Raw genomic sequence first — 17,329 nt, 5'->3', positions numbered from 1 at the left:
TTCCAATAAAGTGAAAATAGGTTCAAATAAATGTGGTGCCAAAAGAATATATTCAAAGGTATTCTTGGTACACAGGAGTCAAAACTGCCTAGAGGGAAAAGAGCCACTCAGGTGGTGAACAGAACTAATAGTAATTTTTTCAAGATGTGACTAGCAGCAATAGGAAAGGGAGCCTTTTAACCCTTTGTTTCTAGTTATTCTGGCTAAAAATGGTTAGCTGTAGAGAAAAATATGAAAGGCGGGGGGTCTTTTTATACCTCCTGTACTGTTTTAATTTTTATTACCATAGCCATGTATTAATTGTATATCAAGAAATTGGCAAGCACTTTTCATGCGGCTTTAAAAATTATGTGTTAAAGCAGAATAATGTAGACTTCTAAGTTCTTAAACAAAAGAATGTTCAAAATCATAAGTGATTTAAGTTACTGAATAATATGTATACCATAATTCTGCACATGCATCTGCATACATGTGCCCATGTATTTGTACAAAGAAAAAGGCCTAGAAGGATAGACAGGAACTGCTCTTTACCTTATATTCTGCAGGTCTGCTACTTTTAAAAGGAGTACTTTTTGCATGTGTTTAAATTGAATGTGATGGCCTACCCTCTACTTCGCTTCAGCCAGAGCTCAAGCCTCCACACACTCCAAACAAGAATTGTTGAATAGTTTAAAGAAATAGGTGGGCCAGGCACGGTGGCTCACGCCTGTAATCCCAGCTACTCAGGCGGCTGAGGCAGGAGAATCCCTTGAACCCAGGAGGTGGAGGTTGCAGTGAGCTGAGATCACGCCACCGCACTCTAGCCTGGGCAACAGAGCGAGACTCTGTCTCAAAAAAAAAAAAAAAAAGAGGCAACAGAAAAAACTGAAGCTTTTCAGTCCCCCTTGGCTCTTATTCCTGCTAGAAATAATGTGACTATGTAATAATAAATTCTACTTAAGGGTTGTATTAGTCCGTTTTCACACTGCTGTAAGGAACTGGCCGAGACTGGGTAATTTATAAAGGAAAGAGGTTTAATTGACTCACAGTTCAGCATGGCTGGGAAGGCCGCAGGAAACTTGCAATCATGGCAGAACGGGAAGCAAGGCACTTTCCTCACAAGGCAGTAGGAAGAATGACAGAAGGAGGAACTTGCCAAACCCTTAAAAACCATCAGATCTCGTGAGAACTCACTATCACGAGAACAACATCGGGGAAACCGCTCCATGATTCAATTACCTCCACCTGGTCTCTCCCTGGACACGTGGGGATTATGGGGATTACAATTCAAGATGAGATTTTGGGTGGGGACACAGCCAAACCATACCAAGGGTTTTTTGTTGTTTCTTCAGTAGTAGGGTCAAAATGTTTTTTAAAGTTAAGCATGATTCTTATAAGAATATAGAATGAAAACGTGAAAAATGTTTAACTCATTAATAGAGAACCACCAGAGTAGTAAAAAAGCATTAGAATAACTGAGTACTTATGGCGCATGAAGAAAGAATTTGGGAATAAAGTTGCTAGGTTAAATACGAAACTGGTTAACGTTCTTCAGGGCAATACAGCCAAAACTTTTGGGGTTATCTTTTCTACCAGACAGAGTTCATTTGCATCTCCTCTGGACAAAAATCTGCAAGTTACATACAACCTCCCAGAGTCTGGGCCCTAATCAAGAGTAAATAGAAAATCAAAGAAAGGCACACACATGGCCCCCCAAGAGAATTAAACAGTCGTTGAGTGGGTCTGCTGGTATGATATTGAAATGACATGCAAATCCTTTTGCCTTATTTCTACGTATTGGATGCTTTTTTTGACATAAGATAAAAATTTACATATTGGCAGCTGTAGCTATCTAGTTTCCAAATGAGTTTGCTCTTAAAATTAATCTGCTTTTCACCATCTTTTGTGTCTGTTTTTAACAAGAAAAATGACCACCAAGCAATGTGGGCATTGCAATAACATTCCATTATTTAAAAACATACTTTAATATTATTTTGATACTCACTTTGCTGGGTACTAAAACATTTTATGAGCAATTTAAATTTTTTTATCAGGACCAAAAAAAAAAAAAAAAAGTCCACATATCTGCTGTGAGTTGATGTCAGCAGCAAAAGCATTGATACTTATTGCAGTTTCAAATATTTATATGGATTTTGGACATAACCTTGCACAAGTTACTCAACTTCTTAGCTTCATCCTCTATGCTAGTCTAGTGAGTAAGACCTTCACTAAACTGCTGTATTTATGATTTTGTGATGACACATATAAACCTGGGATTACACTGTTGTGTTCCTATTTTACTTTTATATCCACATTCATAATTTCAGTTTAGGGGCTTCCTTACAGGTTGCTTGTTTTATAATTTGTCTTGCTACATGATGTGTTCTTTTACCTTCTTGTGATTTTAAAAAGGATAAACTATGTGTTTTAATTGTATTAATTGCCTTGTTTTTCCAAAAACAGAAATTAGACTATACTTATCCTTCTTTCCTTTCTGTAGAGTGAAATGGTGTCCTTTGAAGTCCCCTAACATTAGATTTGAAATTTAACAAATCTCACTCTCCCTCTCTTACCAACTGCCATTTTAAATTATGGGCATTCTATTCTCACAATTTACTGTCACATTTTTTAGAAACACAGAAAACACCAAAATGTGAATTTATATAGAAATTGTTAAAATTACACACCTAGCTTAAATAGCAAATATTCAGTCAACTTTTCACTATGCTCTTGAAAAGCTATTACACGTTTGTCAACAATTTGTTTAGCGTAGCAATATGTTAACCTAAACACACTAAATTCAGCATCCATTTCAGGCAGAGATGAGCCGTCTGATTTACTCAACACGTTTCTAGTTAGAGAACATCACATGAGACAAAGTGGAATCATGCCACATATTTGAATGAATCCAGAAGCAGCACTTTTTAGGACTCTTAGATCTGTTTTGTGCATGAGCTGTTGTTTTTGAAACACTCTCATGTTTAGTCATTAATTTGCATAAAATTTTTTCTGTGTTGTAACTTTAAGTGCAGTTTGCACGCAAGACCAGGATACCCAAAAACCTTGAAAAAATGGTGCAACAATTCTGAATATACCTTCAAACCATTGAACTGTACACTTTAAATGGATGAACTACATGATATGTGAATTATTCTCAATAAAACAAAAAACTAGCATAGTAAACATTCATGCTCAGCCTAGGCAATGTGGTGAAACCCCGTATCTACAAAATATACAAAAATTAGCTGGGCATGATGGCGCATGCCTATAGTCCAAGCTACTTAGGAGGCTGAGGTGGGAGGATCACCTGAGCCCAGGGAGGTCAAGGCTGCAGTGAGCTGTGATCAAGCCACTGCAATCCAGCCTGGGCAAGAGTGAGACCCTGTCTCAAAAAAGAAAAAAAAAAAACATGCTATTAGGGTTTATACACAAACTGTTTGAGTTAAATTTTTAAGGGGGTTAGACTTGGCAGAAAGGGAGACATTGAGACAAGAATCAGTGTAAACGCTGAGTGGTAGGTGGGGTTGAAATATATCATGCCCACGGAGAAAGATTTAAGACCTACAAAATGGCAGGCAGCCAAGGCTACATTTAGGATTGAGAGGGTAGAGAAGCCAGTGAAAAACAGAAAACCAAAAAACACAGAGCAAAAGGGCAAATAGATAGACTAAAGACTGACTTGGATATTTGCTTTGCTATCATAAAGGGTTTTATTCAGTTCCAAATTTCAGAAAAAACAAACAGCTCCATACTTTTCAACTACTGTTAGGAGTAATATTCTAAACTCAAAAGTAACTTAAATCCATTTTATCCTATCTTACCTCTTTGTGAAAGAGAAACCTTATAACAAACCACAATTCTTTTGTTTTTACAAAGGAAAAAATTAGAAAACAGTTACTTTTCTAGTAGAAAAAGGAAATAACAAATACTTAAATGTGGGAAATATGAACGGTAATGAATATCTTTTAAGGTAAATATCCAAGGTATTATTTGGTCAATCAGAAACTTAGAATCTGAATAATGCCTAAAGTTTCAACGCTAAATAAGGTAAATGAATTATTCTTTATTTCCAGTAACAAGACAAGAGAAAATGAGTGCCTGGGTCTACAATCAGCAACTGCTGATTCTGAACTTCAGTGACTTTTTTTTCTGATAAAGGATGAAGAAATTTTGAATATAATCTAACAAACCACATGAAAATGTTAAATAATTTTTCCTTTTCATATTCCATCTGATCCCAGTCAAGAGTAAAGAGAATATGAGTCAAGAGAAAATAATATTAAACATTAAGCATTTGCTTCTCTGGGTGGAATGGCTTAAAGCTTTCCCTCCCAAGGTCTAGGGAACTTGCTTTTTTAAAAAAAGTTTTCCTAAGAAGGATTTTTCTACATTTTAATGCAATTTTAGAAATTTTTTTAGATTTCCAACAAATATAAGATAAACCATTTTGGAAAGTGTGAATAATTCCAGAAACAGAGACTTTGTTTCTAGGCCATGAAACTTAATTTCCTCTTAATATTCACTTACCTACAGCCCAAACTCTCCATGTATTTTGCCAGATATTACTTATGAGCTACAAACAAGGCAATTACTTTTTCTGCTTCATGAGATTACTCATACACACACAAAAAAAGTATTTTAAGGCTGCTGATGATGATTGCATCTGAGGCCACAGAAGTTACCCTGCGCCTTCCTCTGGAAACACAAAGCAAAGACACTTTCCTTTCTCCTGATTCTGGTAATTTCCACCACAGAACAGCTTTTCCATAGCAGTAATAAACTAGTTTGGGAGATCTGAGATGCAGGGTCTAAATCTTTGGAAGCCAAACGACAATAAAAAACAAAAAATGTAGATGGCATATGGCTGGTGTTAGTTTGTTTTCCCTTCAAGTTCTTCCCTGTTTTTGATAGCCTCATAAAGGGCCTAATTGTTGGCAGCACCAAAATAAAAGATTTTTAAACTTTATATTTACTAAGTGCTTTTTGTGATTTCCTCACCTCTCTATACATTCCTACCTGATCACCAAATTATTATGGAAATTTGAACAGTGCTTGGCTTATAGTATTCAGTAAATGTTGGCAACAATTGTCATTATCCAGAGACAGAAAACTATGTTCAATATTTAAATCTTAACCTATTTTTATCAATGATTACTTGAGAAAATCAAGCGTAATTCAAGCTGAACTTTCAAATTGTTCTCTTGTAGGACATGTTTGTTTTTAAGCCTAAATGTTATGTCTCTCTAGCCTAGCTATATAAAATAGCCTTTCTCTCAAAGCCAATGCTAGGGCGAGTAAATGGACAGGGGACTAGATTAAAAGAACTGAGAGAAACATAAAAAAAAAAAAATGCAATTGAAACCTGATTGGCTCTAGATCCAAATAAAAATCTACACACTTTGGAATATGGGCTGGATATGGCTGACATTACAGAATTATTCATTTTATTAGGTATTATAAAGGTATTGTGGTTATAAAGGAGGATGTCTTCAATCTTAGAAAATGTAGGCTGAAATATTTAGGGGCGAAGTACTGTGACCTCGGCACCTTATTTTCAAATGGTTCAGCAAAAAGCTATATATTTAAACAGAAAAAGCAAGTGTGGCACAATATTAACAACTCATGAATTTAACTGAAGAGTTTATTTTATTATACTTTCAACTTTTCTGCAGATGTAACATTTTTTAAATAAAAAGTTGAGAATAAAAAAATCACAAAAATAGTTTTGCTGAAGAAAACACCACACATTCCTTTTTACTATAATATTTAATATAATAATATACACTTATACATTGGTATTATTTACACTTCATTAAAAAAACCCATTCAACCTGAAATTAACTACCTTAAACACACTATTTAACTTTCAGTGCTAATGTATTAATTTCTTAAATATAAATCAAAATAGCTCAATATCTATTTTAAATTACTGATAACTAGATGCAGATGTAAGGATCATGAATCAATACTTCCGTTAAGTTAAAAATATCAATAATTTTTTGCAACATTTCTTCTTTGTTTTTCTTCTTTGTCTAGAATAGTCTGTTTTAAACTCAAAGTAGCATCTTGAAATCCAGGATTTAAATCTAAGACCTTCTTGAAATCTTCCAAAGCATCATCAAAATATCCTGTACCAGAACCCAAAAAATGGAAAAGAGAAAAGAAACTGAGTATTTCTATATATTATTCATGGCAAAGCTTTGATACACGTACTTTTGCTTTTATGAGCTTTCAGTCACTTCTAGTAAAGGAATTTTTTTATCTTAATAATATAGAGATGTGTATATCAAAGTAATTTTGTGTGCCCTTAAGGAATAATACACCTAAAATTAGCTATGGGTTTATTTATTGAGATTTAACAGGTAAATATTATCAATCATCTTAAAATTTTAACAAAACTGTATCGCCTGTTTTACATAATTGCAGTAAAATTAAGAAACAGGAACTAATTTTCTTTTTGACACTTTAAATGAAGAAACAGTACCTATGGTCCCTTTAATTCAAGAATCTAAAGTTCACTTTCTGTTGTCTTGTGTGTCTTCAAAGATTTTAACTCAGAAAAGTTTCACAGGTGAACATCTGAATTGCCCTCATTTCACAGCCGGGAATGCACAAGCACAAAGTAATGGGGTCACCCCTGCTCCTGCGCCCAGGTCCAATTCCCACCCCAGTGCTCTGCTGTGATCTATAACGCCTATCAAAAGCCTAAAATAAACTCAGGGACACTTCCTTTGTTCCAAGCTCTAAACCTAAATTTCACAGAACTTTAAAATTTGATTACCACGTTAATTTTACAACATTTGAAAGCTCTGAAATAACAGAATACAGTCAATGACAAAACCCAAAAAGAAAAAAAAATTCTTACCCAGCCTATATAGTATCAACCCTCTGTTGTAATATGGAACTTCAAAATTGGGTTGGACTTCTATGGCAGATGTGTAGTCATCCATGGCTTCATAAAAATCAACCCTGAAGTACTTGATTTGCCCCCTGTTGTTATATGCAGTAGCCAAATCCTCAGGGCTGCATTTGCTTTAAACAAAAAGTTCACATTAAAAACACCGTGTTACCAAATTCCTCTCATTTCCACTTTCATTCTCTTTTGGGTATTGTCAAACTTCACAGCCTATAACATGCAGCATCAACACTGAAAATCCAAGCTGAAGAAAAAACGTACAAATAAAGAGCTAAATTCAATTTTTGTTTAACCCTGTTATCTATTTTTGTAGGGTTATACCACTGCAATGTCAACCTGAAAAGCATACTAACTTTACAGTGTGTTCACTGCCGACTTGTTCTGCTGAATATAACATTAAAATGATTGTTCATTTTTCTAAGCACACACCAGCAGGGCAAAGAAGACAGAACAGATAAATACTAAGCAAAGAGGGAAAGCCAGCCCAAAGCCCGAGTTTGCTATGGACATGTCACAATGTGAATCAATTTCATTCTCAAATTTTTAAGTGATCTTAAAACAATGAGATTTCAAATCATTTTCCACCAATAAAAAACTAAAGTTAACGCTAAGTGAAAATTCAACATGCTATGATCCCCAGGAAGTTATCTCTGGGGACAGAGTTGCCCTCCCTCCAGCCTCAGCTGGCATCCTCCCCAATGCCAGACTGGCTTCCTGCTAGGAGGATGGGCTCCTTTAGACCCCCTCAGGGCTCCAGTCAGTTTGGATGTCCTTTGTGCAGAACTGGCTCTGCACCTGAGGGAACTAGAGGTTGCCCAAAGAGCTTTAAATTAGCAGCCTTTCCTGGGCTGTACACCCAGGTAGCTCTGACCAGCCACCAGCTCAACAGGACACAGCCCCTGGCTGCCCTGAACCTTTCTCTGCACAGGACAAATAGTCTGCACAGAGAACATTAGTGCCTCTGCTCCGAGTCAGGGATGATTCTGTTTCCCTTTCTTTTTTCCCAAAGCAATTCTCAAATTAGAACCAAACAGAGAACTCATCTGTCACTTCTTTGTAATACCCCGTAGTAAAAAGTATAGTCCTCCGAAAATATCTGTGAATGCAGTTAGTGTAAATAAAAGCTACTTCTCTTAATATCTTGATCCTTGAGATTTCAGACAGGGACTGTAACTACTGCTACCCTAAGAGGCACTTACAGCCTAAGGGCCTCCTTCAAACCAAGTTTGCTAACGATGGAGAGGAACTGTCGCAATTTTAGAAAATGTCTATTCTATGAGCTGTGATGGAGACTGGGTGTAAGGATACTTCTGGATGCCACTAACCACCCCCATTAAAACCTAGATTACAAGAGGGTACCACTCCCCTTCACCTGTGTGTGACATGACACTAGTTGAACTGCTCCCAGTAGAGAGTTTGAAGAAAAAAGCAACCTCAGGATGCCAGTAAGGTTTTAGTCATTAAATCGAAGTTTCAAAATTATTTTTATAAGTTTTTAATACTAATTATATATTCGTAATATAGAGAATCACAAAATGTTAGATTTAGAATTAGATCTCATTAAATCAAATTCTAAAATCTTTTTCATGTGGAAATTTTGTTTCATACTTTAAAGAAATGGACTAACAGTTGAAGCTGAAATTTTTTGTAATATTAAAATTTTTGTAATGATAGTATTTATTATAATGGAATTCATTCAAGTTACCTAACCCAAATGTGAATTTTTAGGATTTGCTAACTTTCGCAAAAAAAAAAAAATATATATATATATATATATATACACACACACACACACACTTTGGAAATTAGGTTTATGACTAAAGCTATACTTCAGATATTAAAAGAAAACGTCACAAACCATTCAGAATGAAAGGCATTCAAAAATTGCAAATATTGTTTCAAAATGATTCAGTGATCCAATACTTCAAAAATAAATGTAAACTCCAAAAGATAAATTGAAGGGAAAAAGTTGAAATGACAGAATTCAGTTTCAATCCATGAGTTCCTAGAATTTTATCAAAAGCTTATTTTACAGATGAAAAACTGAGGCTGAGACATTAGCCATGTGGCAGTGCCAAGACTGGAATTCAGGCATGATGAACTCCCTTCTACTGCGCTATGACAAACTGTCTTTCCTGTGCTGGTAAGGCATAGCGATTATATTTGCTACAGACACTTGTGTTCTTAGGCTGAGATGCGCAAAGAAGGAAGAATAACAAGACTAGACAGGATCAGTACACCTGATGCTGATGAATACTTTTTTAAATCTACTAGGTAAGTCTATTCTTAGAGCTTGAAACATGAATAGTTTCGCTATTTACTTATCTTTTTTATGGGGGAGATACAATGAGGAAAGTAGATGGTACCATCTTATTGCCTGTTCAGAAACTTCTATTATTATTCTTGTGTGTTATTGAAATGAGAAGGCAATTTTATCTTTCTGGTTTAATTCCATGTAAGTGTAACAAACCGGGTAAGAATCAAGTCCTTAGTGTTTAGTTAAGCCTCATACAAAAGACAAGCTGGCATCCTGTCCAGAAAACTCAAATCCACAACAGACAACTCACAACTGTTCAAAAAGCTGTTCAAGTTCAACCAACCCCTCTGTTCTTTTCTCATCCTGGTCCACTTCATACCACCACCATGCCCAATCGAGGCAAGACTTGGAGTAAAAACAAATGCTACACATCCAGGCACAAGCCGAAAAGATGCTTTGGGCAAGCAGACAGTAACAGGTGAAGCCGCTCACATCACAGAGAGAAAGCCAGCGAATCATTACGTGCTTCCTAGTGAAAGTATACACACCCACCTAAAAAGTATTCTTGCCATGATATTGAATCTGAATTCAATTGGATCAAACCTCAAGGTTTAACCACCAATTCACAGCAATATGAGACAGATGACCACATTAAAAGAAGAGATTCAGTCAGCAAGTCCAAAACACGGAAATTCAAAGGACACAAGAATCGGTTTCCTCAACAAACAAAGGAGCGGAAGGTGAAGAGACTTAAAGACTTGATGTGTATCCTGACTTGAACTAACTGCGAAAAGCGAACCAAAGAACAAAACACCTTATTAGTCGATCAGAACGGTTCCAACACTGACTACCTGATACTAAGTAACTATGTGATGATGACATGGTGGGATGAAACATCCATGGATGAATAAAACAGGTAAACTGATAATGCTTAAGCCAAGCGATAAACACCTAGACTTTCGTTATGCTCTCTTCCACATATTTAAACGTTTTTCACAACAAGTGAAAACCACCACCAAGAGCCTGCGCTGTGACACTGAGATGGGAGTAGCGGTACTGTGGCCCTACGCAGCCGTGACCCCTTCCCTTCCCAGGTCGCAGATTTCCCGCCAGCTAAAATCACGAGTGGAAAATTCCTATCTGTCCTAAGTCTCTGGGTGGGAATAAGGAACGCGGAAGGAGAGACGGCGGGGTGAGAGGCGGCGGCCTGCGCCCGAGGATCGCGCAAAGGGCTTGGTTCCCGGAAGCTCCCCGCACCATCGCGGCAGCTGGCTCCTCGCAGGTGGGCTTCCTCCTCGCGTTCTCCGCCGCCCTCGTCCTAGGTCTCGCCTAGGCCTTTCTAGAAAGACGAACGTCCGCCCGCTCAGTCCTAGTGCTGGGTTATTACAAGCGCCTCCCGTGTGCTCCAGAGGCGAAGACAGGAGCCCAGACAGCCCTAACGTCGCCTCCACCCGGGGTCGCCGCGGCCCCAGGTCTCGCGATAGTTACCTCCCGGGACTCTCGTTGCTGGAGGCCGCGCAGGCGCACTGGCGAATGTAAGCGGAGTACAGCGCCTCGGCCTCCGCGTACTCGCCCTTGTTGAAATGATCCTGGGCGAGTGTTAGGGTTGCGTGGCTTTCTTGCCGCTGTCCTTCCATAGCAGCCAAGGCCTAGTTTTCGGTGTAGAATGGAGGTTGACCTCCGAGCGGTTAGAGGTGGCACCACAAAGCTACTTCCGCACCCTGGAATCTACTTTCACAGCCAACCTTGGCGCTAGGTTTGTGCCTTATGGGGATCCGTCGTCTCGCGAGATAACGGTTCCGCTGCTGGCGGGGTGTTTGCAGTAGCCCATGTGAACTATGTTTCTGTCGTTACCACTGCTGGACCCGCCTTCCTCTTTTCATAGAAGAGGCGCCGATGCGTGGCCGCGAACTGATTTCCAAGTCCGTTGTCTAATGCTGCGAGACACTATCCGTTTGTTACAGCGAATTGGGGACTGATGACGCTGGAGGTGGAAGAAGCCACGGTTCTGTTTCTTAATGGCGAATTAGCCTGCGGACTTCCTGTCACTCCCTTGCCTTTCAGCGTCCCAACTTAGCAACACTCCGCGTTTTGGGTGTTCTGAGCAGGCTTTGTCTACCCTGAAACGCTTCGTGTCGACATTCCACCAGGTCTGTTCCACGGTCCAAACTTCTCTACCTTTTTTGACTCTCTAGAATTGTGTTACGATTAGTAGTATATTGTGTCAAGAGTCCGGGATCTTTGATGTTAGTTATATTCCCTGGCTGTTTATGCCAAAGGGAAATCCAAATAGTAATTTATTACGTACATTACGTATAATTCAGAATAAAATTATGTAAGAACAGTTGCCAGCCACGCTACCCTACATGCCTGCTCTGTATCTTCTCGGCGTTCCTCAGTTCTGTTTTGCTTCCCGAAGTACTTGAGCCCTTTCCGTCATAAAAAGTAAAGATGAAAAATATATTTGGAGCATGATACTTGCATGCAGAAGTCTTAACAGGACATAAATTATGTGCTTTTGGCTGCTTTCATTAGATTTTTAATTTTTTCCATTTACCATCACTGAAAAAAATACAAATACAGTGGATTAATGTTAAATTAAAAAGCACTAGTAGAAATTAAAAGATTGCAAGACTACAAAAAAATAAACTGGCATTTCTGGTGTAAGCAAATGGACAGCTCAATAGAACAAAAGCCCAGAAACATACCCCAAATAGGTTGTATTTTGTAAAAGACATGTAACAAATATGGGGAACGGACAGATTATTCAAATGAGTGCTATTGGGAGGATTAGTTAACCATTTGAGGAAAAATGCATTTAAGCTCCCAATTGACATAATATTCATTCCAGGTGGATTAAAAAATTAATAAGATAAAAAGCTTTTTTTTTCAGTTCACATTTATTTTTGCCTCTTGGAGCAATGTCATCTTTTCAATATGAAAAAAACAAAACAAAAAACAAATCTGAAGTACAGGATAGAACAAAACCAAGTGTGTGGGGGGAAGCAACAGCAAAGGGAAGACAACATGTTGCAAAAAAAAGATGGAGGGGGGTTCCCTTCTCTTCTGGGGAATGACTCAAACACTGATGTGGCAGCGTACACTATTCTACATAAAGCCAGGGATGTTAATCCTTTTGGAGGATCAGAAAAAGTGGAGATGGCCAGGCGCTGTGGCTCATGCCTGTAATCCCAGCACTTTGGGAGGCCTAGGCGGGCAGATCACCTGAGGTCAGGAGTTTGATAACAGCCTGGCCAACATGGCAAAACCCCATCTCTACTAAAAATGCAAAAAATTAGCTGGGCGTGGTGGCAGGTGCCTGTAATCACAGCTACTCAGGAGGCTGAGGCACGAGAATCCTTTCTGGGTGGAGGTGGTTGGCAGTGAGCTAATTTTTGTATTTTTTGTAGAGATGGGTTTCCCCATCTCATCCAGGCTAATCTCCAGCTCCTGAGTTCAAGACATCTGCCCACCTCAGCCTCCCAAAGTGCTAGGACTACAGGCATGAGCCACCACACCTGACTAGAAGTTTTGCTTTGTTCTGTTCAAGGAATAACAGGAATATTTATGTGTCTAAAAACCAGTGATCTAAGAGGAAAATAGGACATGTAATGGAAATTGGGGATTTGGGAAGGGGGTTTCTAAATAGGAGTAAGATTCTTAACCTTTTTTGTGCTATGGCACCTTTACAAGTGTAGTGAAGCCTATGTCGTTTCAATGTTTTCAAGTGTTTTTAAAACATAAGATTACAAAGGAAAGCAATTATATTAAAAAACAGTTGGAATATTAACAGATTTATAAACAAGTAAAACATTTATTAACATTAAATATCAAGAACAAATGGCAAACACAAAGCTAGCAGAGGAAGAAAATAATAAAAGATCAAAATACAGAAACAAAAATGGAATCAACAAAACCAAAAGTTGGTTCTTAAAAAGATTAAAAAAATTAATAAAACTTGAGCTAAATTAACTAAGAAAAAGAAAAAGACTCAGATTACTAAAATCAGAAATGAAAATGGGAATATTACCATCAATTCTACAGAAATAAAGAGGATTGTAAGAGAGTACTGTGAACAATTGTATGCCGAAAAAGGAGAAACTAGATGAAATGAGCAAATGCCTAGAAACAAAAAACCTACAAAGATGTATCATGAAGAAATAGAAAATATGAATAGACCTGTGTATTAGTCTGTTCTCACGCTGCTAATAAAGACGTACCTGAGAGTGGGTATTTTTTTTTTTTTTTAAGAAAAAAGAGGTTTAATGGACTCAGTTCCACGTGGATGGGGAGGCCTTACAATCATGGCAGAAGGCAAACGGCATGTCTTACATGGCAGCAGGCAAGAGAGAATGAGAGAACAGTGAAGGGGGAAATCCCTTATAAAACCATCAGATTTTGTGAGACTTAGTCACTACCATGAGAACAGTATGGGGGAAACTGCCCCCATGATTCAGTTTTATCTCCCACCGGCTCCCTCCCACAACATGTGGGAATTATGGGAGCTACAATTCAAGATGAGATTTGGGTGAGGACACAGACAAACCATATCAGCCTGTAACCTGTAAGGAGATTCAATCAGTAATCTAAAAATAACCTCTTGACAAAGAAAAGCCCTGGACCTGATGGCTTCACTGATGAATTCTACTAAATGTTGAAGGAAGAACCAACACCAGTCCTTCTTAAGATTCCATTTAAAAAATGATTATAACTAATGAATTCAGCAAGGTAGGAGGATATGAAATCAACATGCAAAAATCAGTTGCATTTTTATTCACTAAATGAAGCTATCCAAAAATGAAATTAAGAAAACAATTCCAGCCAGGCACGGTGGCTGACACCTGTAATCCCAACACTTTGGGAGGCCAAGGTGGGTGGATCACTTGAGGTCAGGAGTTCGAGACCAGCCTGGCCAACATGGCAAAACCCCATATCTACGAAAAATACAAAATTTAGCCAGGTGTGGTGGCAGGCACCTGTAATCCCAGTTACTCAGCGGGTGAGGCAGGAGACTCACTTGAACCTGGGAAGTGGAGGTTGCAGGGAGCCAAGATTGTGCCTTGCACCACTGCACTCCAGCCTGGGCAACAGAGCAAGACTCTGTCTCATAAAAAAGAAAGAAAAGAAAAGGAAAACAATTCCATCTACAGTAACATCAAAAAGTAAAAAATATTTAGGAATTAACCAAGAAAGTAAAAGATGTGTACAATTAAAACTATAAAACATTGCTAAAAGAAATTAAGACATAAATAAATGGAAAGACATCTCATGTTCATGGATTAGAAGACTTAATATTGTTTAGATGTTAGTATTATATAAATCAATCTTCAGATTCTATGGAATCCTTATCAAAATCCCAATGATGTTTCTGCAGAAATAGAAAACTCCATCCTCAAATTCATATGGAATGACAAGGGCTCTCAAATAGCCAAAACAATTTTGGAAAAAGAACAAAGTTTAAGGACTCACTTCCTGATTTCAAAACTTACTGCAAAGCTACATTACCCAAAACAAGTGTGTTATTGGCATAAAGACAGTTTTTTAAACAAATGGTACTAGGATAATTGGATATCCACTGCAAAAGAATGAAGTTGGACTCTTACACCATATACAAAAATTAAATCAAAATAGACCATGACCTAAATGTAGGAACTAAAATTACAAACTCTTAGGAAAAAACATATGGCAAAAGCTTAACAACACTGAATTTGGCAATGATTTTGTGAATATGACATCAATGGCACAGGCAACAAAAGAAAAAAACTACACAAATTGGGCTTGACAAGAATTTAAAAACCTTTGTGCATGAAAAGACACTATCAGAGTAAAAAAATATTTACAAGTCATATATGTGAATAAGGGATTAATACCCAGAATATATAAAGAACTTCCAAAAACAACAATAAAGCAAAACAATCCAATGCAGAAATGGGCAAAGGATTTGAATAGACTTTTCTCTAAAGAAGATACACATGTGGCCAATAAGAACATGAAAAAATGCTCAACATCACTAATAATTAGGGAAATGCAAATCAAAACTACAATCAAATACCACTTCTCACCACTCCAGTAGGATGGAAACTATTAAGAAGAAATAAATGGTGAGGATGTGAAGAAACTGGAATCTTTGTGCACTATTGGTGAGAATGTAAAATGGTGCAACCGCATGGTGTGACACTTCATCAAATACTAAGAATAACCATTTGATTCAGCAATTCCACTTCTAAGTGTATACCCAAAATATCTGACAGCATGGTCTTAAAGAGATATTTACACATCCACGTTCATAGCGGTATTGTTCACACTAGGTAAAAGGTGGAAGCAATCCAAGTGTCCATCAACAGATGAGTGGATAAGCGAAATATGATATACTCATACAATGGAGTATTATTCAGTCTTAAAAAGAACAAATTCTGCCACGTGCTACAACATGGATGAACCTTGAGGACATTACATGAAGTGAATTAAGCCAGCCACAAAAAGACTGAATGATTCCATTTTTATGAGGTACCCAGAGTAGTCAAATTCATAGAGACAGAAAGTAGAATGTGGTTGCCAGGGACAGCTTTAAGGGGGATAGGGAGTTATTGTTCAATGAGCATACAGTTTTAGTTTTGCAAGATAAAGAATTCTGGAGATGGATGGATGGAGGGATGGTGGTGGTGGTGTTGGAATACGAACAATATGAATGTACTTAATAAATATAGTTAATGCCACTTTAACTGTACACTTAAAAATGATTAAGATAGGCAAGGCGCAGGATCGCATGCCTGTAATCCCAGCACTTTGGGAAGCTGAGGTGGGAGGATTACTGTGCTCAGGATTTTGAGGCTGCAGTGAGCTATGATTGTGCCACTGCACTCCAGCCTGGTTGACAGAGCTAGACCACGTCTTGTAAAAAATTAAATTAAAAAAATTTAAAAATGATTAAGATAGTAAATTTTATGCTATGTCTATTTCATCACATAAAAAATAGGGAAAAATCAAGTGGCAAGTGTGTTTTCTGTAAGAGATCGTTGTAACAACATTGCATTGAAGTCATTATTACTGTATTTCTATTAATTGATTTTGTTGCATCCACTGCAGTTTCTGCTTTATAAAGGTGGTTGCTACGAGCATAGATATTAGGTGTTATATCTATGTCTACAGATACATGTTACATTGTCACTGTGAATAGCAGTTTTTAGCATTATCAAGTATTCTTGCTTGTAGTACTTAACTCACCACATCAACAAATTGAAGAAAAATCTCAACAGATATAGAAAATGTAGTTAATAAAATTCAACTCCTTAGCAAACTAGGACAAGAAGACATACTTATTAAAACCTACCGACAAAATGTCTACAGAAAATATAATAAGCAATGATTTCTTAAAATATTGAAAAACTCCTTTGAGATTAAGAATAAGAAAAGGATGCCCAGTATCATCACTTTAATTTTTCAGCATTGTATTGGGTATCCTAGCCAGTGCAATAAGATGATAAAAAGAAATGAAAGATATGACGATTGAGAAGTATTTTTTTAAAAAAAAGCAGTCATTAAACATGGTTATATAGTTGTATATGTAGAAAAGAAGTGCAAAGAACTGAGAGTGACAAAACATTTTTAAAGAAGAAAAACAAAGTAGGACTTGTACCAGATAGCAGGACCTATTTTAAAAACTATAATAAGTGAGACATTCTGCTTTGGGCCAAAGAAAGACAAATAGATCAATGGAACAGAAAAAGAAACCAGAAATTGTTACCTACATATATGGACTTGATTTTTTTTCCCATATAATTGCACATCAGTGTGGAAAGGGTGGACTTCAATCAGCTGGAGGTATCATTTACATTAATTGCTTTTAACTTTAGAGAAATCTCTTAGGAGCTGATAGCGCTCAGTATAAAGACATAATACAGCAATTTATTCAGTCTCACCTCAGTTTCTTTTTCTTCTGTTGAATTCGACTAAAATAGAAATCTCTTATTAAAAAAATAAAACTACCAATGTTAAATGGTCAATTTGATGAGTTTTAACAAATGTGGAGTCATGTAATCATCACCAAAACCAAGATATGGAACATTTCTATCATCCCACAATGCTCCTTTGTACACCTTTGAAGTCTATCACCTACTCTTCTCCCTGATCTCAGGTACTACTTTCTATGATTTTGTCTTTTCTGGAATTTCATATAA

General features: G+C 37.3%; 1 protein-coding gene across 2 annotated transcripts; it reads right to left on the bottom strand.

Moving 5' to 3' along the window:
• Nucleotides 1–5,726: 5,726 nt before the first annotated feature.
• On the bottom strand, nt 5,727–12,087 carry TTC32 (tetratricopeptide repeat domain 32). Of its 2 annotated transcripts, none has more exons than XM_002812256.5 (3): nt 10,641–12,087; nt 6,845–7,011; nt 5,727–6,107 (listed from the first exon to the last, which is right to left on the bottom strand). In XM_002812256.5, exons 1-3 carry the CDS (start codon nt 10,787–10,789, stop codon nt 5,968–5,970), a joined length of 456 nt encoding a protein of 151 aa, XP_002812302.1. In that variant the 5' UTR covers nt 10,790–12,087; the 3' UTR covers nt 5,727–5,967. The 2 variants fall into 2 exon arrangements, with proteins under 2 accessions (XP_002812302.1, XP_024098591.1); XM_024242823.2 differs by lacking the exon at nt 10,641–12,087 and adding an exon at nt 10,410–10,632.
• Nucleotides 12,088–17,329: the final 5,242 nt, after the last annotated feature.

This window comes from Pongo abelii, chromosome 12 (genome assembly GCF_028885655.2).
Source record: "Pongo abelii isolate AG06213 chromosome 12, NHGRI_mPonAbe1-v2.0_pri, whole genome shotgun sequence".
Taxonomy (NCBI): domain Eukaryota; kingdom Metazoa; phylum Chordata; class Mammalia; order Primates; family Hominidae; genus Pongo; species Pongo abelii.
The sequence above is the reverse complement of the archived record's forward strand: the minus strand, read 5'-3'. Positions and strand labels throughout refer to the sequence as shown.

Coding starts and splice junctions, on each gene's coding strand:
- TTC32 (XM_002812256.5), bottom strand. CDS start 10,789: ATGGAAGGACAGCGGCAAGAAAGCCACGCAACCCTAACACTCGCCCAG. Junction 7,012..10,640: donor AGCAACGAGAGTCCCGGGAG/GTAACTATCGCG, acceptor TTTTGTTTAAAG/CAAATGCAGCCCTGAGGATT. Junction 6,108..6,844: donor GTTGATACTATATAGGCTGG/GTAAGAATTTTT, acceptor GTTCTGGTACAG/GATATTTTGATGATGCTTTG.